The sequence below is a fragment of the Pleurodeles waltl genome, chromosome 11 (genome assembly GCF_031143425.1).
Source record: "Pleurodeles waltl isolate 20211129_DDA chromosome 11, aPleWal1.hap1.20221129, whole genome shotgun sequence".
NCBI classification, from domain to species: domain Eukaryota; kingdom Metazoa; phylum Chordata; class Amphibia; order Caudata; family Salamandridae; genus Pleurodeles; species Pleurodeles waltl.
The window spans coordinates 919997453-920023903 of NC_090450.1; the positions used below are offsets into that span (position 1 = coordinate 919997453).

Here is a 26451-nt window from a genome sequence, read left to right on the forward strand (position 1 = left end):
CATACCACAAACTTAGACCACCTATTAGCGTAGATAGATTTAGTGGAGTGTCGCCTGGCCGCTAAGATAACATCCACTACATCAGGCGGGAGAGAGAAAGAACTTAGGTTGCCCCGTTCAATCTCCAGGCATGAAGGTGCAGACTCTGGAGGTGGGGGTGTAAAACCTGCCCCTGCGACTGCGAGAGGAGGTCTGCCCTGAGAGGGAGACGGAGCGGAGGGCACAGTGAGAGTTGGAGAAGGTCCGTGTACCATACTCTCCTTGGCCAATCCGGAGCTATTAAGATGACTTGGGCCCGGTCTTGGCGAATTTTCCTCAACACTCGAGGAATCAAGGGTATGGGGGGAAACGCGTAAAGCAACTGGTCGCACCAGGTTCTCTGAAACGCGTCCCCCAACGCTCCTTGCACCGGATACTGGAGGCTGCAGAATAACGGGCAGTGCGAGTTCTCCCGGGTGGCAAACAGATCTATCTGGGGAAACCCCCACATCTGGAAGATTAGACAGACTTGATCTGGATGGAGACACCACTCGTGGTCGGCCGAGAAATGGCGACTGAGACTGTCCGCACGTACATTCAAGACTCCGGCCAGATGATTTGCTACCAAGCAAATCTGATGGTCCTTTGCCCAGGACCATAGCCGAAGAGCTTCTCTGCAGAGAAGGTACAACCCCACTCCTCCCTGTTTGTTTATATACCACATCGCGGTAGTATTGTCTGTGAGGACCTGAACCGACTGACCGCGAAGGGATGGGAGGAAGGCCTTGAGAGCCAGACGTACAGCCCATAACTCTAACAGATTGATATGAAACATCTGTTCCTCTGGAGACCAAAGACCTTTGATCTCCAGATCCCCCAGATGAGCTCCCCACCCTAGAGTGGAAGCATCCGTTATGACCGTGGTCACTGGTGGAGGCTGCGTGAACGGCCTTCCCCGGGAAAGATTGTCGTCCGCAATCCACCACTTCAAATCCCTGGCAGCATCTCTGGAGATCTTGACAGAACCTTCGAGATCTCCTTTGTGTTGAGACCACTGCCTTCTGAGGCACCACTGAAGAGCCCTCATATGCCAGCGAGCATGCGTGACCAACAGTATGCAGGAGGCAAACAGACCGAGCAGACGTAGGACCTTGAGGACTGGAATGACCGCTCCACCTTTAAACATTGGAACCAACGCCTGAATTTCTTGAATCCGCTGAGGCGGAGGAAAGGCTCGATCCAATGTTGTATCCAGTACTGCCCCTATGAACAGGAGGCATTGAGAGGGCTCTAGGTGAGATTTGAGCACGTTCACCGAAAAACCCAGGTCGAACAACAACTGAGTTGTCGACTGCAGATGATGCAGCACAAGCTCCGGGGACTTGGCTTTGATCAACCAGTCGTCCAAGTAAGGGAATACTGCTATCCCCTTCCTTCTGAGCTCTGCCGCAACCACCGACATCACCTTCGTGAAGACTCGAGGTGCTGAAGTAAGACCAAACGGGAGGACCGCAAACTGATAGTGCTGCGACCCTACCACAAACCCGAGATACTTCCTGTGCGACTTGAGTATCGGGATATGAAAATAAGCATCCTGCAAGTCGACAGACACCATCCAATCTCCCTTGTTCAACGCCAAAAGCACCTGAGCTAGGGTCAGCATCTTGAACTTTTCCTGTTTGAGGAACCAATTCAAAATCCTCAGGTCCAGGATTGGTCTCAACCGACCATCCTTTTTGGGAATCAGGAAGTACCTGGAATAACAACCTTGACCCTTTTCCTGCTCTGGAACCAACTCCACTGCGCCCTTTAAATGGAGGACTTGAACCTCCTGTTCTAACAACCGGAGGTGATATGCTGAACAATAAGATGGGTGGGGCGTGATGAGGGGCGGGAAACTCCTGAAAGGGAAGGATGTAGCCTTTTCCCACAATGCTGGTAACCCAGGCGTCTGATGTGATGACCTCCCACTTGTGAAGAAAATACAGTAACCTTCCCCCTACAGGAGAGGAGTGAGTGGGAATTGGTGGAAGCCTAAGGCTGCTTCCCCTGCTGCACCCCTCCAGAGGACGAGGAAGAGGTAGAATGCTGCTGAGAGGCTCCCCTGGTACGGACCCTACCCCTCCCTCTAAATGATCTATAGGTGAGAGAGGAGGTAGGCTGTTGGAATCTCCCCCGAAAGGAAGAGGAGGATGAGCCACGACCAAATCCGCGAAACCTCCTAAAAAATCTGGAGGAGGCAGAAGAAGTGGCTTGCAGTCCTAACGACTTGGCCGTGGCCCTGCTCTCCTTAAACCTCTCCAAAGCCGAATCCGCCTTGGCACCAAAGACCTTGTCCCCATCAAAAGGGAGGTCCAACAGGGTCGACTGCACATCCGAAGAGAACCCTGAGTTGCGAAGCCAAGCCTGTCTTCTCGCAACCACAGCCGTGCCCATCGCTCGGGCCACCGAGTCAGTTGTATCCAACCCAGATTGGATAACCTGGGTTGCAGCAGCTTGAGCTTCTGACACGAGATTCAAAAGTCCTTGAGGAACCTCTGTATGCGAAGATGTTATCTCGTCCATCAGAGCATAAATGTACCTCCCCAAAATACACGTAGCGTTGGTGGACTTTAACGCCATGCTACATGACGAGAACACTTTCTTTGACTGCATATCCATCTTTTTGGAGTCCCTGTCCGCGGGCACTGATGGAAAAGATCCAGTAGAACAGGAAGCCTGGACCACCAAGCTTTCAGGCGTAGGGTGTCTGGAAAGAAAGCCAGGGTCAGTTGGTGAAGCCCGATACCTCCTGGCCACAGACCTATTGACAGCCGAGGAAGATACCGGCTTCTTCCAGACCTCCAATACAGGTTCTAGCAGCGTCTCGTTAAATGGCAAAAGAGGTTCTGCTGATGTAGAGGCCGGATGTCAACAGATTTTGTTTCGCCTCAGCTACCGGCAAAGGCAGTTCCAGGAAGCTAGCTGCCTTCCTTATCACAGCATGAAAAGTGGCCGCCTCCTCAGTATACTCCCCTGGAGATGACAAGCCCCACTCAGGGGAAGTATCAAGGCCACTAGCTGTGTCCAGTCCATGTAGACCCTCGCCAGAGTCCTCAATTTCTCCTTCCTCCAGGACCCTCTGATACTCTTGTTCCTCCAAGAGACGGAGAGCACGTCTCCTCGAATGTAGCTTTTCCTCAATTCTCGGCGTCGACATGGCGTCTGCAGATGTCGAGGAACGACGCCGATCACCGGATCCGTCCGACGCCGGGTCAGGCGCCACAGGTAGCTTCGACGCCGAGCCAGGAGTCGGATGAAGAGAAGTCTGCCTCTGAGTTGCAGAAGGCCCTGCCGGTGTCACTGGCCGAAACACCGAAGCCGATGAAGCTGAAACCTCCGGAGCCAAAACCTCTGGAGCCACCGGAGCCGACACTGGCGCCGAGCCCACGTTCCCCAAGGGGAGAAAGGGCATGAAGGGTGCTGGTCGCAGCGGCGCCGGAGCACCCAAACTGAAAGCCAACGGACCCGAAGGCCCAGTCGGAGCACCACCTGGAGCCATCTGCTGGAAGATGGAAAACATCGCATTTAAAAATGCAGTATTATCGGCTCCAGGGGCCGGGAAAGCCGGATACTGGGGTGCCTGGATTGAAGGCGACTCAGACGCCGGCCTCGATGTCCGCGACGTCGGTGAGAACACTTGAGGCTGTGGCACCTCAAATACTGAAGGCGGCTGCCCAGGCGAAGACGGCGAAGCTGGAGAAGGCAACGGCGTCGAAGGATGAGGAGTGACTGTGGGACTGACCTCCCAAGTCTTGCGACGTCGAGTCGATGGCGACCTCGACCGGGACCTCTCCTTACTCGACCGGCGCCGGGAGTCTCGATGACGTCGATGAGACTTCGGCGAGGAGGATTTTCTATGGTGCCTCTTCTCCTTTCTCTTCGACTTCGCCATAAAAAGTTTGGCCTCTCGCTCCTTCAGGGCTTTCGGATTCATGTGTTGACATGAATCACACCTTGCCACATCATGGTCGGAACTTAAACACCACAAACAGTCCGAATGTGGGTCAGTAACCGACATTTTGCCCCCACATTCTCGACCAGACTTCCTCTGAGACATAGTAACCCCAGAGAAAAAACACACTGTAACCGTCGAACGGCAACAGTAGCTCCCTCGAAGATAACCGTTTCGAATGGCACGGAAAAAAGGGAACTGACGTCGGCAAGGATTTCTTATTGCCTGTATGACGTCAGACGGCGTCACGTGGGCGAATGTGACGTCCTCGTTGACGTGCAGAAGCTAGGAAGAAGATTTCCGTCGAATGCTGGCGCAAAGGGGGGTATTCATTAGGTGAGGAATCCACAGGTAGTTGTATCCATCAGAAAGACATATTTCATATGCGTAATAGGTTTCTCAACACACCATATACCTGACAGAGTTGCGAGGCCATACTAATGGAAATACAGCACTACATAAATCTGTTAACATAAGAGAGCATTCACCAAAAGGCCACCTTAGGCAGTGTATTCAAAGTTTCATTACTGTCTAAAATGGCGTCTTGACATTTTCAGTTGGCTGGATCAGGAAGATGTTTGCACGAAAAACCAAAGTGATATTTGCCAATGTGTAACAAAATGTAATTACAAACAAATTCTGTGGTGTGTTTTGCATAAGCTTGACAGGTATACGTCTTCTCTGACAGTGACTCGCCTTCATCTCAATTCCACAGACTGAATAGCCTCTGTTCTACAACTGTTTTCAGTATGGTTTTTGATTTGTCCCATGTACTATTCTAAATCTTGCTTGAACATAAAATGAGTTGTTGTAGTTTAATTTCATAAACGTGGCCCAATGATATTAGAGTACTTAACATGAGCACCGAATTACACTTCACAAAGTGCAATTAATTTTTAGGGGCGAGCGCAAAGCGCTCCGTCCAGTGTTGTAAGCTCTCTTTGGGCTTCAAACCACGCCCATGTCACGGCAGTCTCTTTTATTGGTTCAAGATCTTGCTTTCATTAGTGAAAGGCATACATAAGTCATGCCTTTTACGGTGTTTAGCCCTCCTCGGGCGCAGCGACCAAGTACTGAAAACATACAAGGCACCACGTTTTCCGTCGGTTTCTGGACTACTTTTTCTCTTTTTTCGCAGCGCGATCTCGCTTGGCAGAAGTCAAGCGCTTTGCATGACATCGACCCTGTTACATAGTCAATTGCACTTTTGCCGGATATGTATTTAATTGCACTTTTGCCGATAGGTTTCACTACGAGTGAACATTTATTTCCATTTGTGTGTCTGCTTTGCACTGATGGTGGCTGTCAGCTCGCTTATGTGAAACTTTTACTTTTCAGTTTATATGGCAAGAAAAGTCCAGTTAGTTATGTGAAACTGTTTTATTTTCATTTTCAATTTATGGGGCAAGAAATGTCCGGAGTTTACAGTCCTAATTGCTCAAGCTCAAGCAAACCCGAGACCCATTGCATTGCAAATGCTGGTTTTTAAGCCATGGGGAGAGTTACAGGATGTTCTGCCAACACCAGATCTCGACCCTGGTTCCCCAGTTCCAAAGTCGGCAGCTCCGGCTGTTAGGCAAAGGTCACATTAAAAAAGGAAATATGTATTTACCTACACACACAACAGTCTGGTCTCTCTTGTAAGGTCAAAATTGATTTGAATTTAGCTAGCCCCTGCCACACGAGTTAAAAATAATGGAATGAAATGCAAGCCAGAATAACTACCAGTGGCTGAAATTAATACATTTATTCCAAACATCACTTTTTGCACTATCAAGTTGTTACTAATACAGGGGTTATTGATGTTAGGGCAGATGTTTCCAATGTGCTAGTCCCCGTATTAGAAAATAAACTCAATTCACATTCCAAGTATTAGCCACATTTGTAGATGTTTTCATGTGCTACAACTCTAGTTGAGGTTGTGTATTATGTAGGGACACTATTAGTAGGCTTGGATTTAATGTAGTTGGAGGGGACAAAGTTGTCATGACAGCCATGTGTCCCAATCTACACTCAGGACTAAATTGTCCATTATGAAATTAAAAGAGACCCATTAGATATCTTGGGGCAGTTCTTGAGAAACTCCTATTTCAAGCAATGATTTCCCCTACATGCACATCCTCATTGTTTGGTGGGACACAATCATGCGATTGACTTGACTGTTGATGTTCAGATCATGGTGTCTACAAATTAAAGGGAGCAAGGATGAACCTGACCTACTCCTAGAATGGCAGCATTCACTTACTTGTAATGTCCTTGATAAGTTCTGCAATCGATGTATGGTTTGCCAGAGACCCTCTTGCTGCCTGCATGTGTGGCAACTGTGAAACAAACTGCTTGATCTCCCCAACAGTCTTGGCATTGTGCCTTTCCTGGAAATAGTAATAAACATACATAAATTACATTTTACAACTCAGCTCCCGTTGCTGTACAATAATTGGAGGTGGCTGCTAGCTTACTGGTTTGCATAACATACATTAACAAATAGAACCTGAAGACAAACAGTAGATCAGAGGTCTCCAACCTTTTTCTTTTTTGTGAGAGCTACTTCTGATCAGTAAAAATCAGTATGAGCTACTGAGGGCCAAGCAACTTGTGCATTGTTACCAGACACACCCATGCTCAGCTTAACTGATTTTACACCTAATGTTCACAGCGCCAGCTACTATCGTTTGAACAAAATACTTGGACTAGGGACACTACAACCAGGCTGCTATGTGTTTTAGTGAGTGTGGTCTTTAGGGGTGTATGAACATGTGAGCATATGAATGGGATATATTTGTATGGGTGACAGAGCCTGTGTCGAACATATGTGTGGCACAGGACACAACTTTCGCCATATGTGGCACTGTTGCATGAATAACACAAACATACCTTTTTTTTTTTTTTTTTTTTACAATAGAGAAATTTGAAGTGCAGAAAATGTTCTGCAAAAATGTACATAAAATGAAATATTTTTTTGCACTTAAAATTTCTCCCACTTAAAATAAAGCCTGTACTTTTCAATTATACATATGGCACAGCACAGTGTCTACCAGCCATAGGAACAAGATGCCTACCGCGTCTAAAGGAGACAGTTTGAAATGGAGGAAAATTAAACTGAAGAATTAACGTTATGTTTATATGGATTCCATAAAAAACACCTTTCACCTATTTCAAAATGTCACTTTTACAAACAGCAGGTATCTTGCTCCCAGTGAACTGTATATACAGTGCAATATTTCTAACAAAAAAATACAGCCATTTGGATAATTGGGAGAAAGTCAAATTGAAGAAACATGCTTCCTAAAACATTTAGGGTAATTGGCCTAATAGTAAGTGGAGAAAATCATTAAGATGTAATGTTTCATAGAAATATTTTTCTTCACTTTAAATAATTCCAGTTTAAAAATGACTGTATTTTTCAATTATAAACATGTCACAGTGCCTGTTGGCCACTGGAAGCAAAATGTCTGCCGTTTGTAAATGCAACGCTTTGAAATGAGAGAAAACTATAATGAAGAGTTAACTTATTCATAAAGTTACCTCTTAATTTTCTCCCATTTAAAAGCATTCAAAAAATCATTTTGCTCTTATGCTCCAATACTGAGTTAACAAGGACTTTTATTTGAGAGTTAAATACCTCAATTCTTCACCTCTGTGCCTGAGCCTGGGTCATAAATCTGACTGAGCACTGCTCATTATCAGGCCCTGCTATCTGCAGTCTGATAATAGTGTGCAATAAATAGTGTTCCCATAAGTTTAAAAGGAAAATGTGCTTATTTAAAAAGTAATTCAGGGCTGTGAACTACTGTGAAGGTGCCTGGGAGCTACTGGTAGCTCACAACCAACCGGTTGGAGATACCTGAAAAAGACATTTAAATTACTAAGAAAAACACATGAAACGTGGCCCAGTCTGTACAACACATTAAGGGTAGAAAGCTTGTGGAGATCCTCTGTGCACATTGCAATGTGATATTGTCTTCGGCAGGCTATTGTTCCCAGTATTAAGAGAGCTCATGCGAGAGGCCGCTCGTTTCGAGCTATAGCCCCGCTTCTATGGAATTCTCTTTCGTTGAGGAATCTGCAAAATCATCTGTCTTTTAGGTAAGCCTTGAAGACCTGGCTTTGCTCATTCTAATTATTTTGTTTTTTTGGCCCTCCTTTTCAGGATATGGAGCTTCATTACAGAAAGGACCACAAGCAATGCCTTCAGCCGCATGCGCTGTACAAAAGTTTGCCATTATTAATCTGCTGGAAACAAATGCGACGACCAGCCCAATAAAATAGCAAGCTTGTTAAAATAAGCCTTCACAAAAGGACCTGCCTTTGCACAAAGGTTTCCATTTATGACTGTATTGTATATGCCATCTGAGGTCCTATGCATTGGACAGCAACGGAATTTACATCCAGTACTAGAGCTCTCCTGCCCGTCATCTCTAATTTGGATCAACCAACAACAGATTATGCATGCACAATTATCAAATGATGCATACCCCTTTCTCACTACCAGCCTTTAACTCCCAATCATGTATTTCCTAGAGAAGCCAATGTTTGAATACTAGGAGGGATAGCTGTCTGGATAAGACCTTGTAAATCCTTGTTTTTAATGAATGTAACATCATAGATATTTAAAAATCGAGAAAGGTAATAGAAAATGTAAACAAATTAAAAAACAGTTGCCCAGAGATGCACAATTCTAGTATTATACTGGGGAGCATGGAAAGCCCACTTGGAGAAGAAGTTGTTCAATTAAAAAAATAAGAATTGCTTCTTTAAAATCAATTTCCTGTTTTCATTCTTTTAAGGAATAAGAAAGTTTGCATATTTATGTACGTTTGAAGTCTGTAAAACTTTAAGTCATGCGAGCGGGCAAGCCTGTGCAGAGGGTGATAATGAAGAAGTCAATTTAATGATGCTTCAGTCGCAGTTCCATTATCACCTAATTCTCCTGAAATCTCTCAATTATCTTTGCACCCCTCCAGTAAGGACGTGTTTTAACCTCGCCAGGGGATGTGGTCCCTAACGATCTCTGTTAGTTGCCCAGCGAAACAGAAATAAAATCATCCACAATTTTACTTCGCTTTGTGCTCGGCGGTATTCAGACAACGACTATCGAACAATTCAATTCGGTACCTTTGTAAGCACAGACACATTTTCAAGGATTTGTTATAGGGCGCAGAGACACCCAAGCAGCATCAGAAGCTTTACAGAGAAGTGCAGTAGGTAACACCTGAAGCAAGAGATGCTGATCATAGAACACTAATGCGGGTAAGATGTGGATAAGAAGGGGGAGTCAGAACATCTAATTCATCTAAACATCTAATTTGAACAATACTAGACCACAAGCTACCCTTTTTGTTTAAACATTTTTGCATTGCATTTTGAACACATTTGCAATTTGAGACGAAATCATTTATCCAAAGTCACACAACCAAGTATCCAGGTTAGTACATCCACAACAAAGCCATTAGACTACATCAGACAATAACTGAATAGTTCACCAACATGTAGCTCCCTCCAACCAGCATACAGCCTGGAAAGGCTGATGACAAAGGCCAAGCAAGGGTTCTGATAATTTCAACACAAAAAACAGTTATGTGATCCTTGTGAGAGCTCGCTATTGGCTTATCAGTGCACTACGATCATGAGTGTTATGGTTTGCATGGGTGTTCCGCAAATTATGAATTGCACTCCTAAATAAAACTTTTGAAAATCAGTGTTTTTTTTGTTTGATTTCATAACCCTAACTGCACTTCATTTGTGGTGTTTAGGTGAATTTCTTAGGTTTTTTAAAACACATTTGAGGTGTTATAACTAAAGCAACATTCCATGAGTGGACAACCTCTGCTGTGCAGCTGGGGATGGGCCATTGGACCTGGCCTCCAGACATTCCCTGCATTCAACCCTCTGCAGTCAGCCACTGGTTAAAAACAGGGTTCAGCCTCTGGCCAGGCTCTTAAAGGAGCCCCGGCTGTGCTGCCTTTGGCCTTGCACAGAGGGGCAGGGATGTTACCGCAGGGCCAGTCCAGAGGCCAGGCCCTACGCCCAATCCGCACCAGGCAGCCAACACCAAACCTAGCTCCTAACCATAACTTGTGAACATTAGTGGATTTTCAGTTTTAATTTGTAACCATCCTAGCACTAACTGTTTTATGCAGGTGAATGAGTTATTTTTTAAAAATATACACTGAAGGGTTTAGCCAAAGCTAACCACAGAGTTCAGAGGGAAATGTTGGAGTTGGGCGCTTTGGCCATGCCCTGCAGCCAACCACTGGTACACACAGTCAAAGGTTCTGAACAGCTGGAGATGGCTGCCTGTGGATAGTTGTGAGCAGGGGCTTGTGTGAGGCAAGGCCCTGTTGCCACACTCATGCCCCTAGGTCAAAGGCCTTATGCAATGTAGGTTGGCCACCTTCGGTTGTTTGGGTGCAGAACATGGCTGGAGGCCAGAGCCTTCAGCAGACCCCGGTGCACACAGCCAAAGAACTTGTGCTGCTGGTGTTGGCTGTCCATGGAGGTGTTGTGCCTGGCTGGAGTACAAGCCCTATGGCAAACCAACCGCTGCACATGGCTGAAAGCTGGGGTTTGCTGCCCACAAAGTGTGGGTGGCAGCCCACCCTCCCTGCACATAGCTGAAGGTCATAAGCTGCAGCTGGCTGCAGATGTTGGCCACCCACAGGTTGGGTTACAGGCTGGCCAGCAGTGTCCATCAGGGTTTAGTCGCCAGCAGAGTGTTGGAAGAAGGGCCTAGCCTCTGGAAGCCCATACACAGCAGGAATTGCCCCTCCACAGAGCAATGGGTAGAGGTGCTGGCCATAGGCCAGGCCCTGCATCCACCCTCACTGCACACGGACATTGTGCACTACGGGGAAACTGCAACACATGGCTGATGGGTTGCCTACCCACTGAGTGCTGGACATAGGGCTTGGATAGATGCCAGGCCCACTGATCAACCTCTGCTGCAGGTGTAGAGAAACAGTTGACAGTTGGGCGCACAGTTTGGCTGAAGACAGACCCTGTGGCTAAACCCCGCTGCGCACAGCTGGGGGCCGCATGCCACTGGGGTTGGCCTCATGCACAGAGTTGGACGCAGGGAACCCTTAGAAGTAGTAAATGATCAAAAAGCTCCCAAAATTCACTGCAAGAACAATAAAGTGAATGTATGGTTAGTGGTCGTTATAAGACCTCAAAGTATATATTTTTAAAAAATCTGAAATTCACAGAAAAAAAGAAAAAAAATCAATTGAAGTGCAATCATGGTTACAAATTAAAACCAAAACCAAAATAACTTTGCAAGTTATAGGAACACAATCCATAATTTGCACAGCTATGATCCGTGGGGCCTCACAAAGTCACATGGTAGGGTGGACACATACCTCTTCCCCTTAAAATGTTAATGTGCTGCCTCACCCAGGCCCTGGTGCACCCTAGTTTTTTGGGTTGTTTTTTGTAAAAGGCTGGGGATCGCCATTTTAATTTTTTGGGGGGTTTTGTGGTGCTGAAAAATAAAAATAAAAAAAAAGACATTTTGGCCATGGGGTGTAGTCTGGGACACCCCCCATCTGGCATACGGTAGCATCCTAACCTGCATCCCCCATCTGGCATAAGGTGGCATCCTAACCAAAATCCTTTTTTTTTCATTTTTTTTATTTTACAGTTTTTGGCAGGACAGGGGACTCAGTTCTCCTGAGTCCTAAAATGGCTGCAGCCACATCTATGGTGATTGATTGTGTGTATTTATGAATATATGGCAGAGCGATTCTTCCATCGTATGATCCCCTCATGAGTTTGTTAACTGCTATTGTCACCTGACCTCCACCCCAAAGCGGTGTACTAATTTTGCTTTCTATTTGATGTAAATATGAGGTGTGTATAGGATTTTGTATTTTGTAGAATATAGAGGAAAGTTGACAAGGATATAATTTTGAAAAGTGTAGCTCTACCCAGGAGCGACAATGGTAAGGATCCCCAGTTCTGGACAGCCAGCTGCAATCTCTCTGGAGCTGGCGGGAGGTTCTTTTGAAAAAATATTTCAGGGTCCATCTTCACATAGATCCTGAGGTAGCAGAGTACCTCGGAGTCACGAGGCTAGTGCGGCAGTTGACCCTGTAGATTATATATTTCAGATTTTCTTCAATAAATAGTATAGCCAGAGTACCTGCCAAAGATGGTGATAATCTGCATCAATTTATTCAGGGTGTTCTCAGGGTCTGTGACGTAGAGCAGGACATCATCAGCATACAAGGATATTTTATCCTCCCAGGTTCAGTTCACTGCGACACCCAAGTCTAGCAGATCTTGACAGATTCAGGCTGCGAGGAATTCCAGGGATAGGGAAAAGGTCAAGGGTGATAGGAGGCAGCCCTGTGTCATACCTTGCTCAGGGGTGTGGATTTTTAAAAAAATATCTACTTGTCCATGGGACAGGTTGCTTCTTAAATCTACCTGTTCTGTAAAAACCTAATCTTCCTGTCCCTTTGGTGTCACGTAGTGCGGCGACAAATTATGGCAACAATCTCATTATGTAAGAGCTATTATAATAGCCTCACCGAGCATGCCAGAGCTAATACTACAGGGAGTGCAGAATTATTAGGCAAATGAGTATTTTGACCACATCATCCTCTTTATGCATGTTGTCTGACTCCAAGCTGTATAGGCTCGAAAGCCTACTACCAATTAAGCATATTAGGTGATGTGCATCTCTGTAATGAGAAGGGGTGTGGTCTAATGACATCAACACCCTATATCAGGTGTGCATAATTATTATGCAACTTCCTTTCCTTTGGCAAAATGGGTCAAAAGAAGGACTTGACAGGCTCAGAAAAGTCAAAAATAGTGAGATATCTTGCAGAGGGATGCAGCACTCTTAAAATTGCAAAGCTTCTGAAGCGTGATCATCGAACAATCAAGCGTTTCATTCAAAATAGTCAACAGAGTCGCAAGAAGCGTGTGGAAAAACCAAGGCGCAAAATAACTGCCCATGAACTGAGAAAAGTCAAGCGTGCAGCTGCCACGATGCCACTTGCCACCAGTTTGGCCATATTTCAGAGCTGCAACATCACTGGAGTGCCCAAAAGCACAAGGTGTGCAATACTCAGAGACATGGCCAAGGTAAGAAAGGCTGAAAGACGACCACCACTGAACAAGACACACAAGCTGAAACGTCAAGACTGGGCCAAGAAATATCTCAAGACTGATTTTTCTAAGGTTTTATGGACTGATGAAATGAGAGTGAGTCTTGATGGGCCAGATGGATGGGCCCGTGGCTGGATTGGTAAAGGGCAGAGAGCTCCAGCCCGACTCAGACGCCAGCAAGGTGGAGTACTGGTTTGGGCTGGTATCATCAAAGATGAGCTTGTGGGGCCTTTTCGGGTTGAGGATGGAGTCAAGCTCAACTCCCAGTCCTACTGCCAGTTCCTGGAAGACACCTTCTTCAAGCAGTGGTACAGGAAGAAGTCTGCATCCTTCAAGAAAAACATGATTTTCATGCAGGACAATGCTCCATCACACGCGTCCAAGTACTCCACAGCGTGGTTGGCAAGAAAGGGTATAAAAGAAGGAAATCTAATGACATGGCCTCCTTGTTCACCTGATCTGAACCCCATTGAGAACCTGTGGTCCATCATCAAATGTGAGATTTACAAGGAGGGAAAACAGTACACCTCTCTGAACAGTGTCTGGGAGGCTGTGGTTGCTGCTGCACGCAATGTTGATGGTGAACAGATCAAAACACTGACAGAATCCATGGATGGCAGGCTTTTGAGTGTCCTTGCAAAGAAAGGTGGCTATATTGGTCACTGATTTTTTTTTGTTTTGTTTTTGAATGTCAGAAATGTATATTTGTGAATGTTGAGATGTTATATTGGTTTCACTGGTAATAATAAATAATTGAAATGGGTATATATTTTTTTTTGTTAAGTTGCCTAATAATTATGCACAGTGATAGTCACCTGCACACACAGATATCCCCCTAACATAGCTAAAACTAAAAACAAACTAAAAACTACTTCCAAAAATATTCAGCTTTGATATTAATGAGTTTTTTGGGTTCATTGAGAACATGGTTGTTGTTCAATAATAAAATTAATCCTCAAAAATACAACTTGCCTAATAATTCTGCCATATAGCTTTAATGCGTAGGGCTTGAATGCTAGCTTCCTTATCTTGCCACCTTTCCACAGATCTACATACTGGGGCTGGAGGAATCAGTAAGTAATAGTTCTGGTGCTGGAATGCCTTACAGTCTCTGCAAACCTATTAACATGCATATTTTAAGGATTTTCACCAGCTCTTCTCTAATCTCTCCCATACGGAGAACGGTTGGGAATTTACTCCTGACAAAGGCAGAAGTAAAAGTTCTTTCAGGGTTGGTAAAAAAGTTGTTGGAGGGAAAGTGAACTTGTAAATGCTCAGTAGATGTTTGCCTGAGCAAATCTACACAATCCTATTTGCTCTTGCTAAAATACAGTTCACAAATATTTTCCAGGAGTATGGTTTCCTGGTCTACTCCTGTAAATTCTTGGGAATTTGCGAAAGCCACTAATGCAAAGACTTATACCATGGCTGCACTTTTGTGAATTTCCTTAAGAATTAGGCCCCTAATTAGGTCTGGTGTTAACCAAGACATTTTGTTTTTATTAAAATTCTATTTCTCCCTCTCTGTCCATGTATCGGCAGGCTTTACTGTGAGTGATAACATTCTCCTCTTCCCCAAGGAGCATATTGGCACACAAAGTAGATTTGTTCAGTGCCAGGAACTACTGTGGCAATGTGTGCTTTTTGAGATCAAAAACCTTTTTTTGATTTTTGCCAATGCTGGTTACAGTGCCGATGGCCTGGCAGCTCACACACCAATAAAGTGTTACAAAAGCCATGTCAAAGCAAGACAGGTATTGACAAACCCAAAAGACTGACAACCAATGTTGCATTGGTTGGCCTTGCCAGTGCTTGTTTATTTTCATGTTTCCCATAAGCTTGTTGAAAATGGTTACACTGATTTTCCATTATGAATATTTGAAGCAAATCAAAAAATATTTTTTTATATATTAAAACCACTACTAGTTATTGTAAGCAACACATGGCATAGCTCACGTGGCTACTACTGTTTTTCTCTTGATTGCCTTATTTACCTCTTCCTGTTACTGAGCCTAGTGGACAGTATGAATTAGAGAGTGCTTTTTTCAGTAAACGTCCATTAAAAAAAAAAATATATTAATAATAATTAAATATAATGCGATTCTTTCCCCAATTCTCAGCAGCGCCTTTAGCAGTGCACTGCGGGGTTTGTTAGAGGGTCTGGATTGCAGCAAGGCCCTGCAGCCAGGCAGGGTTTATTAGTGACCTTTCGGCTTTCATTTCTTTTCAGTGGTTTGATGGGTGATAAACTCTCATATGTCAAAGTCCTTGCTTCCTTTTTCTTTCTCTCTGCCCATCTACAGGCACCGTATTGTCCCTCCTGCTCCGGTGTTGCTGCATTTGATGATACTGGGAACTTAGCTTCACATGACTGTGCCGTCCTGTCCAAGTTCTAATGCTGAGGCTTCAAGGGACACCACTTCTGGTCTCCTGATGCTTACAAAATGGAGCCACAGAAACAGCACTTTTTCCACGAGAATGGTTACCTGAGCAGGCAGCCAATTAGCACCTCCAAATGTAAAATATAGACTGGGGAAGCCACAGAAATTTCAGATTTCAGTGCTAGCTCCTGATACCTCAGACTAAGAATAGGGTCTGTGGGAGTTTCATGGACCTCTTTTTTCAAAAATTGACCTACAGCACTCCTGTGTCTTTTCCATGTACATATTTCTAATTTTTTCTAATTATTTATTTTCTGAAGTACTGGTAGCCCACGGACTAAACCTCAAATTCCAATACCACTCCAGGGGCCACAAAACTAGGCCACGGTCACAATACACCCAAGTTGGCTCCCACAGACTGCGCCCTTTAAAGCTAAATGGGGGACTTAGGTGCCATTTTATGTGTATTTAGTCCATGGCCTCAGAAAAATAGTCCCCGGATATCAGTATATCATTTTGTAATTTTTTTTTTTTTTATATATGTACACATGTTGGGGTCCACTGAGGGTCTCCCTACTGTATCTTGGCTTATCTGCCCCCTTTTGCTGTTGTTTGCTTTTTTTTTTTTTTTAAAGAGGAAACTGTGCCTTGCGTCCCGAAATGGGAGCCGCTACAATACTTTTACTCCTGTGGCCAGCAAATCAGAGTTATCACGGTTCACAGCCTTGGTTTTGTGTCTGCAAACCTGAAGTAGTCGAACTGAGGTAACAACTCCCCTTCGACAATGGGAGGCCTTCGTTTTCTAAATTTAAGTCTGTGGACCTGGTTATCTAACCCCGTGGACTAAAACGGCACTGGTGTAAAAAAATAAAATAAAAAAAATAAAGTGACCTTTTCAAGCTTAGCCGGCACCTTATTTACACACTCACATCTTAAAAACTACTGAACACATTTACACCAAACAATGAAAGTACACTTTCTGGATGAAGTTCTACTTTCATGCCAAGCTAAGTTAAAACCACTCAGCAGTTTTGGCTGTAGGTGCAACCCCATAACTTTTTTTTTTTTACCTGCATGGATCTTCACAAAAATTGCCACGCCAGAACATAGCTGCGTATACCAGCAATTTTCTAATTTCCTGCAGATCTGCCCTTGTGGTCAAAAGTTATACGAAAGTCAAAAAATGGCTTTTCAATGGAAAGTACGGTTGAACCATAACCATAACTACAGAGTGGCGACTGTCACTTCCATGTTTCGATTCCTTAAATATGGTTTCTCAGTTTTAATACGTGCAATAAATCACATACTATATTGTTATGTATAGTGAGATTGTGGACTAAGATATGTATTGCTATGCACTGAGCTGAAATTAACTAGGAGCAGACAGTAATGCTATTACTTCACCTCAAAAGCTGCTGATATGACTTTAGCTTTCCTGCTCAACACTGGACCCACGGCGTTGAAGTTTTTATCTCTGATCTCAGCATAGAGCTCCTCGGCAGAATTCAACTGAAGTTTCTTTGGCTCAGTGGGAAGTTCCTTGCTCCCATCACCTTGCTTTTTAGGAGCAAACTTTTCTGGTGGTAGTTTCACATGGGCTGCAATAAACATGAGTTTTTAAGTAAGGAATTATAGACAGGCAATTGAAGATACAAGTAGAAAAGGGCAGATAATAATGCTAACCTCTAAAAAACAAGCTAGATACAGATATAAAAGTGCTGCACTATGGTATCCACAAAGACCACATTCAATTTACAAATCATCATTTGTGAAAGGAAGAAAATCCATCACGGGAGTCTTAAGGAATGGGAGTCTACTTGTCAACAAAAGAGATCCACTAAAATATGTATATTCAATTAAGTTTTCAAAAAGCATGCTCTTTGAATGGTGACTGTTTTACCCCTATTGCACCATTATGTAAACCCAAAATATAACGTTCTGTAGTTTGCACAGAGCACATGTTCTACTCTGTGACCTATGGATACCTATTGTGTTAAATTTCACAAAATTTGCTTTTCTTCTCTCACAATATTACTGGATTATAAACCTCAAAACGCACAACTAGAACTAACTCAAATAGTGGGGCAGATGAGGGAAGGAGGTCCACGGAAAAGGCAATGTATAAATTGTGAGGATAGACAAGAGAAAAAGAAACATTTCGACATATGTGAGTGGAAATATAGCTTCAGGAAATAAATAGGTATTTGCTTTTGATTACTTTCTTCTTTGGAAATAGCTCAATGACTAAAGATTTTAAAAAGCAACTAGGAGCTGAAGTTACCTCACAGTTTTGTACCTGTAGTCCTTGCCCCACCCTTACTGAAAACTGGTGTAATATGATGGATAGTCCTCATCACAGCCACTTTTGCCCAACAAGAATGTTGCTTATGAAGAATTCCAGGTGTACATGTTGACCTATCATGTTCCAGAGCCTCCCTGCCAACTGCACCAAGGTGACCCAATCTCCATTTCTCATTCCTGCCCAGAAGGTGTCCAAGGCACACTTGGTGGGCATGTCATCTCAATGAAGGGAGACTACCAGTACCTCATTTCAGTAAACAACTTGTATTTAGCAAAACGTGCAGTCCCCTTTCTTTCAGAGATGTAGTAATATTGTAAAGCACCCACTTTCACGGTAGGAAGCAAAGAAGGAACACCACTACAAAGAAGAACATTAACCATGACAATAAATAGGAGACAGCTCAGTGACAAAGAAAGGATCCTCAGACCAGCGTTCAAGTAACTGTGACTTAGTGCTAGTAGTTCCACTATGCTTCACCTAATCAAGACACTGAAAGAGTAGGAGGACCATAGAGAAAAGACAGCAATGCTCCCAACATTACAAAAGAGTTCATACTTCAGTACACTAAGTCAGTATATCCAGTGGCCCGCAATAAAAGGAATACAAGAGACAATGCCAGACCTAGCGGGTGTCTTCGAGGCCATTCATCTTTTTCTGCTAAAGCAGGAAATGACCACATAAGCACCCTTTTATAAGTGGACTACCTTGTCACTTTGGACTATGCCTCAATTCAGCGCCAACTTAAATTAAATGCACTTAAGTTGAATTCTAGAATTATTAGAACTGCAATTAATATCGAAAACCAAAAAAGTAATTAAGAATTTAATTCATACTTGATAATGCCTTATGGGCAGGAAAATTAAGTTAGGCTAGAGAAAACAGGGCTGCCATATGGAACCTGCTTATCTTTTACTTCACATAGCAACAAAGGTTCACCACATATTTATTTTATTTTAGCAATAAAAGATTTCCTTAGGAAACAAAATCTCATCTTGCCATCAATATGGTCGGACCGTGTATCTTGAGCTTTATATAGAACTATCCTTTTCAGTTCTATTGTATTGCCTGCTGTTTTTATGTTGTAATTACATTAAACACAGTGAACAAACAAGAAAACGGGCAATGCCGATACAGGAGCAGCCACCTAAATGGAAGACCACTAATGCATGATGTAGAGGGGAACTCATGTCCAATCTGTTACGACTCTGTCGTCCCATTTCTAGGGGGTGCTGTCAGAAGCATGGGAATCACCTTAGACACTTATCCAGAGTCCCTTGCTGACTTCCGTTTGTTTCCCTTTTCGCCATGGTATACTTTTGTAGAATTACATTTGCTTCCTGGGACTGCAAATCCCATAATGCACAGCCTGGTAGTCAGGAAAGCCTGGATTCTGTTTCCCATTGTTTTCTATGGGAGAAGTCCAGTTGCTCCTTTTCACCGGGTCCTCTCCTCCAGGACTAGCGAGTGTCTGAAATTACACACACCTGAGACCTCTCCTGTGCAGCCCAGTTATGTGATTCCACCTGGAGTTTTCTGCAGCTTGGAACTGCTTATAAGCAGCCATTTCCTCAAGATCCCCATCGTGCATTGGAGTTCGATTCCTTTGTGTTACAGACCCCTTATCGGATGTGTTCCAGTCACTTTCCTGTCCTGTTCTGTTCCAGCTTGAACCTGTTTCCTGTTTCTCTGCCCTGCTCCTGATTGTTCCAGCCAGAGTCTGCTCCCTATCTCTTAGCCTTGTACCCGTTTGTTTCTTCCAGAGCCTGCTCCCTGTTTCTCTGTTCTGTTCCTGCCTTGTTTCAGCCTGAACCTGCTCTCTGTTTCCCAGTCCTGTTTTCTGCTTATTCCTACTCCCTGTATTCCAGCCCTGTCCTTGCTTGTTCCAGCCAGAGCCTGCTCTCTGTTTCCCATTCCTGTCTCTGTTTGTTCAAGCCAGAAGTTTACCGCTCTGTTTTCCAGTCCCTTTCCTGCCTTTGCTTCAGCCTGAGCCTGTTCCCAGTTCCCGCCCGTCTCCTAGTTTGTGCCTTCTGTTTCCATTTCCTCTTGGGTATCTGCGTCTGGTAAGTGTTCTGTCAGTCCTCACCAGTGTATAAGTGTTTTCCTTTGTACTGGGGTTGGCTGCTGGGTTCCAGGAGGCAATTCCAGCCCCCATCCTTGTCTAGTGTTATACATTGTCTTTCGTGCCTAACAGTGACCGTGTGCTATTGCTGTTTTTCCAGGAATCGCCACTGTGTTTCCAGCTGGCCCCACAAGAGCTTGTCTTGTGTATGTAAGTACTATCCTTGTTTGTGCTCTAGGGTCCAGGGACAGAATCACTTCTGCTGCCTCCTTTCTATGGGGCTTGTGGGGTGACTATCTGTAAGAGCAAACTGCACAGAGGCATTGACATTCCCTGTCGCTGATGGAGGTTCTGTGCCCTACCCTGTGTACAACCCCAGTTTGTTTGTCCATTAGTAATCAGTTTCCTGTTTGTTCACACAAGGGTTGCTCTGCTTTTACTTTCGTGTGCCTGTCCATAGCTGTCCTTCCCGTGTATGCCTTTAGCTGCTCCTCTGCCCCAGTACACTACCTCTTTGGGATATTCTGTGACCTCAAGGGGTGCCCCAACCAGAGTCCTGATCAGACCCGTCCGAATCTGTGACACAATCATGCATGGTCTTATGCCCATGAGTGACACTGCTCCGCATCTGCAGGCTGTGAAGGACCACAGGTGCTGTTCAAAGCAGCATCCTATCATTGCCCATCTAAGAACTGCAGAGAAGATATACATTTCTCAGTCAGATGCCTCAAATAGACTGGTTGGCCTCTGTTATTATTCACAACATTGTGGTGTTCCAGACTACATACAGGTGGTCCAAGGAATTGTACTTCAGCAATAGCAACATCTTTCTATAAACCTAGGAACTGTTTTCAAATACTAAGCATACAAAACCATTTGGTCAATGTTTAATGCAAGGCAATCACTAGTTTCACTGTCTTTAAATTTCCTTGAATTTCACTTCTTTACAGTATGCTGCATTTATCATAACTGCACAGACAATAGATTTGGGGCACCCATGCTGTATAGTGCGAAAGGGTGAGTGCAAAACTCCAAATCATAAGGGCAACACCTGCTGGTAGGCCAAGGAAGTGTGCGAGCTGGCCAAAATAGGGCAGCCACTAACATCCTTACAGAAAGGAGACTTTCACTTCTCTTTAAGACAAAGGTAAGGCTGAGGAGATGGAAACAGGTGGAGAATGGACTTCTCTACAATCCATGAAGGCTTGGGATCCTCAATGATACTTGCACAACTTGATGCCATGGGTTTTAGGGCAAAACACAGTGTAGTATGTAGTTTATTTGAAGGATCTTTGCCATTTTCTTTGATGGCAAACATTATCTCACCCATCATTAATACTTTATTTTTCTGTTTGGTGAGTGATGACATTTTACCTTGCAGCAACATTGCTGCACTACTGGTAGTTGAAGGACGCACTTGTAAGATAGGGTATGCTGAGGAAACATATTTATGTTGCACAAGCACCATTCATGTCAACACAATCATATGAACTTTACGCCTTCTGTGCAGAGGACAAACGGCTGAAGGCGACCTGTACACTTGATTTCAACAGGTACAGGGGTAAAGTGAATAAAAATAGTCAGGTCCTTCAACAATATAATGAGTCGTAAAAAGTGCACATGGTATGAGAAGTTGGCTACACACCTGATGCAGATAGCAACATACAACTGGTATGTTTCTACTGGCAGACCACCATGGGAAAACTAATGCCCTTGCTTAAGTTCCAGTTTATTGAAAAACGTACTACTGGATTAGCAGCAGCCTCTACTCATCTGCTGTGGAGGACGGCGCAAGGCTGCAAGATTGACACACTGATATTGTTGATGCAGGAAAGTAGTATTATTGTCCCCAGTGCCCATCTCAGCCTGCTGGTGTATTTTACACCTTGCTTCAATTGGTGCCATGCTAAAGTGAAGTTCTGGGAACCTGACTAAAGTGGGGCATAGAAAGAAAAAGTTACCACCTGCCCCAAATAGCTGTTCAAGAATACATACCTTCCATGGCCTATTACTTGAGCGGTTGTGTACTTTTTAAATTCTTCCATATAATTTGGAAAGAAGGACCATAATGCAAGACGGTCTCCTCCTAAATTAAATATGAGCCACCATACCTCAAATGACTTCACTAAAGTGGTACATATTGATTTGTTTGCCACATTGATTCTCTGTCAAGACATGGATGTTCTGTCAACTGTATTATAAATGCATTATAGTCAACAAGGTGATGGATGGAATGCTTGAATTAATATCAGCCACTGGCAATTGCTCGGACCATATCCCAATACATCAGTTTTTGCCCAACATGCCACTTCAGTTTGGACCCAGCCATATGCACATCAGCCTTGACCTGTCTCGAGTCGGAATGGTCCTGCCCAAACTGCCAGACCACGTCCTTCCTGAACTGGAAAACAAACAACCCAGGACTGGTTTCACCCTTAATATAGGCATTTCAGCCTGGTACAGCTTGATTCCAGTGGTACAGTGAGCAGGGGACCGACGTCTCGCACACTTGTAGAACTTAGAGCGGAAACTGTACCAACTACAAGGTGATGGATGGAATGCTTCAACTAATCCCAGCCACTGGCAATCGCTCGAGTCACATCCCATTTCACTGTTTTTAGCCCACCATGCCACTTCAGTTTGGACCCAGCCATATGCAAATCAGCCCTGACTCTGCTTCAGTCGTAAAATTCTAGCCCAAATAGCCATGCCAGGCCCTCCCTGAACCAGAAAACAAGCAACCAAAGAATCTGACCCATTGACACAACAGAGACTGTTGCTGAAACATGTAGACCATAGATGAGGGAGATCATAATACTCTCGCCCACATCAACTCTTGCTTTTAACCATACCTAAAGTTCCAAGGAATAAAAGTTTCCTATTTGGGATAGAGAAACCTTAAGGCAATTTTAGTCGTCAAGATCCCTATACATAAACAACCTGCTCAACTGCATATCAGGTGTCGCAGCCCACTCAGACGCACTAGGCGTCTCGGGTGGGAACCCTATAATGAACTGATGTTAGTGGATGAAGGTTCTTCTAAAAACTAAAAGGAGTCCCTGCTTCATCTGATCAATAGGTGTCGCAGGATATAGATAGCAGGCTCTCTCTTTGTGATTGTTTTAATATATTCAAGAGGTGGAGTGAGCCCCATTTCCTCTCACTCTCTTGTTGTTGATACTCATATTGGAAAACTAGAGACACCCAAGGGAGTCCAGGGTGGTGTGCCTTGTTTGGACCCTACAATGTTTTCTTACCCACAATGCCCTGTAAACCTCAAACGTTGCCTAACATGATGCATTTTACTCCCATGTTTGTGACGGGAACCTTCGGAACCTGCAGGGAGCCACAAAATTCCTACCACCCAGCGATCCCACATTTCTCCCAGTAAAAACAGTACCATGCTTGGAAAGGGTTCCAAGATATTTCCAACCAGGAAGTGAAATTCTCTTTCTAAATAAAGCTGAGCTAACATTAAGCCAAATAAGTAGAAAAACACCATCTAAGCACTTAAATAGTTGAGTTTGTACAATGGGAAAGGACTGTCAGAGTAGAGAGCAAAATGTGAGGAGAGGAGTGAATTGAACACAAGTTTGAACAGCATCAAATTTATTGTAAGATCTTGCAGGACTCACTGTTCTGGAGCCCAAAGATTTCATCAATAAGTCCTTCGTACGTCAGCTGTGTAGCCAATGGCGTTAACATGTCTACATTCCGGTCAAGCAGCAACAGTGTATCAAAAACAGGAAATATGGAGTTCTGGCTCCCAGTGATTTCTCGCTTCATCCTGATCATCATATTTGCCACATGCTGGAAGTAAATATGTAATAGTGAGGTCATATGAGGAATCTAACTCTGTTCATCCACCCCACACAGAGTCCACAAACACACAATATTTTGTTGATTCAAGGCCCAGGTGTTCATCCACCCCAAACAGAGTACACAAACACTCAATGCTTTGTTGATTCAAGGCCCAGGAGGCTAAACACAAGCTTACTTTGCATTGCTAGACATACTGAGCCAATGAGCTGGTAACTGAAACAACAGCTTCTAAAGACCAGGGCTGGTTCAGAACATTTACTCAAGTATGCCTAGGTACATCATGGACTGCCAAAACTAAATCAAACTGTCGAACACAAATAGAGAATCATATCACAGATAGGGACTTGCAAATGGAAAGTCATGCTTCCTCTGGGACTTCAGTTCATGCTAATTGCAATCAAAGACGGCACTGCAGTGAATTGGACGGTGGGGTTCTGGTAAAAAAACATCTCAACAGTTCACAAAAATGTTCAGAAAGAGAGCAGACAATATACAAGTTTGTCAGATTGGTTAACAGTTTGAAAATAAATGTAAACCTAAAAATAGCTAAATGACCTCATGATGAACAAATGCTGTTTCTGTTGAAAGGCAAAGCTTGGTGGTTTTGATAAATAGATTTTATTGAATATAAGTATCCTCCAAAACAACATACACAGCAATGACAGGTGACTCTGGAACATAACAGTACACAAGATGATCATTTTGCATTAAAAAAAAAAAAACCCTCATGATGGTAGTCAGTGATGGGCCCACTATTTCCCCCATATTCTATTGTGTTTCCAAGGACAACCATGTGCTTCATTACCTTGGTGCTTTTTGATGCACCAAGAAGATTGTAGACACCCAGTGTCTAGGCTAAAGTACAACTCTGCTACTGATACCCAAGATGGGGTGACCTCTAGTGTAATTAACAATAGAAACTATATTACATCTAGTTAAAAAGGGAAGACAATTAAGAAAACTAGAACTCTGCTTTGGGCAAAAGAATAGATTTAAAGGCCATAAGGCAGAAAAAGCAAAGACCTTGTCTTGAAGACAGTAGCCCCTGTGACTACCGTTTTTAAATACCCAGAACCATCTGCATCACAAACGTTCTGAAAAGTACCAACAACTGTGCAGCACTACACAAGGAGAAGGGAAGACTCCTGTAGCATGCATTTCGGTTTTCTGGTAAATCTCTAATACACTGGTTAATTTTCTGATACGAACATCTTTCAAACGGAAGTAAAGTTAAACAAGTAGTTTGCTGGTTTTGTGATGTTCCTTTGTCAAACAGTTTAACTCCATTCATCTCATTGCTCTGAGAAGAGGTTGGCTCAATTTAGTCAGAACTTTAGGAGCATTCTGCATTACTGGTTGCTTCATTTTGGAGGGGCAGGCTGGGGCGATGAGTAGCCATCACAGCAAAGTGGTCTAGAAAGACAACAATGCTGAATTTTATAATTTAAATAATGTTGGATATGATCTCCTGGTAGGGGTCAGTAACTCCACTATTTAAAGGACCTGTTGATTGATACCTAGAATACGTATTTGTATCGCATTTGTAATGAGTGTAGACAAAAGATGTGGCTTCATGTGGAGGGTGAAAGAAGTGATAGCCAGGTGATTCGGGAGTGGTGTGGTCTTCAGGCCTTTCCTGATGTTCGACTGGGTGGGTTCTTGGTGGGTGGATACATATTCAACAGATTACCCCCACGTCTTTGGCTGCTTTCGTTTTTATGGGCATGTCAAAGAGACCGGGCTTGTGAGAGTGCTAAAAGACTCAGCAACCTTTGACCCTGCTTCTGAAGGCAGGTCGCTCCCCGCTCCGCCATCCGCGCCACCTCCACTCTGTATCTTTTGTCCTCCTTTTTCCCCGCTGCTGCGTCCCCTGCGGCCCCTCCAGCCTCCCCCCTCCTCTTCACCGTCCCTTTGTCCTCTTTCTCCTTGTTTTCCCCGCCGCTGCGTCCCCTGCGCCCCCCCTCCTCCTCACCCTCTCTTTGTCCTCTTTCTCCTTGTTTTCCTCGCCGCTGCGTCCCCTGCGGCCCCTCCCGCCTCCCCCCTCCTCCTCACCGTCTCTTTTTCCTCTTTCTCCTTGTTTTCCCCGCCGCTGCGTCCCCTGCGGCCCCACCCCCCCAGCCCTCTCATTCATCAAGCCCTGCCTCCTCCCAGGTGCCACTCCCACCCTCCCTTCTGCTTATGGCAGCTGCGGCGCGGTAACAGGGAGCAACCTTTGACCCTGCTTCTGCAGGCTTGTCGCTCCCCGCTCCGCCATCCACGCCACCTCCACTCCGTATCTTTTTTCCTCCTTTTTCCCCGCCGATGCGTCCCCTGTGGCCCCTCCCCCCTCCTCCTCACTGTCTCTTTGTCCTCTTTCTCCTTCTTTTCCCAGCCGCTATGTCCCCTGCGGCCCCTCCCACCTCCCCCCTCCTCCTCACCATCTCTTTGTCCTCTTTCTCCTTGTTTTCCTCGCCGCTGCGTCCCCTGCGGCCCCACCCCCCCAGCCCTCTCATTTGTCAAGCCCTCCCTCCTCCCAGCTGCCACTCCCACCCTTCCCCTCCTCCTATGGCAGCCGCGGCACGACCGCGCCGCTTGCGCGCCGAAGGCGTGCCAAAGGCAAGCCCGTCCACGCCAAGACCGCGCCAAGATCGTGTCAAGATCGTGTCCAGCGCCACTCCCCCTGGCCCTCTCAGACACACCTACTCCCCCCTCACCCTCCATTCTCTCAACCTAGTCCCCCGCCCCACATGCACCCCATCTAGCCCCATACACACTCATGGCCCCTTCACCTGCCACACCTGTCACTTCTCCTGCTCGT

General features: G+C 44.7%; 1 protein-coding gene across 1 annotated transcript in view; it reads right to left on the reverse strand.

Moving 5' to 3' along the window:
• Nucleotides 1–26451, reverse strand: part of VPS33A (VPS33A core subunit of CORVET and HOPS complexes) — a 130064-nt gene that overhangs the window by 12051 nt on the left and 91562 nt on the right. Inside the window, exons 6-8 of the mRNA XM_069214935.1 lie at nucleotides 23468–23642; nucleotides 16876–17069; nucleotides 6219–6345 (exon numbers count right to left, since the gene is read on the reverse strand). Coding sequence (XP_069071036.1) covers nucleotides 6219–6345; nucleotides 16876–17069; nucleotides 23468–23642 — 496 coding nt within the window. The remainder of the gene's footprint in view (nucleotides 1–6218; nucleotides 6346–16875; nucleotides 17070–23467; nucleotides 23643–26451) is intronic.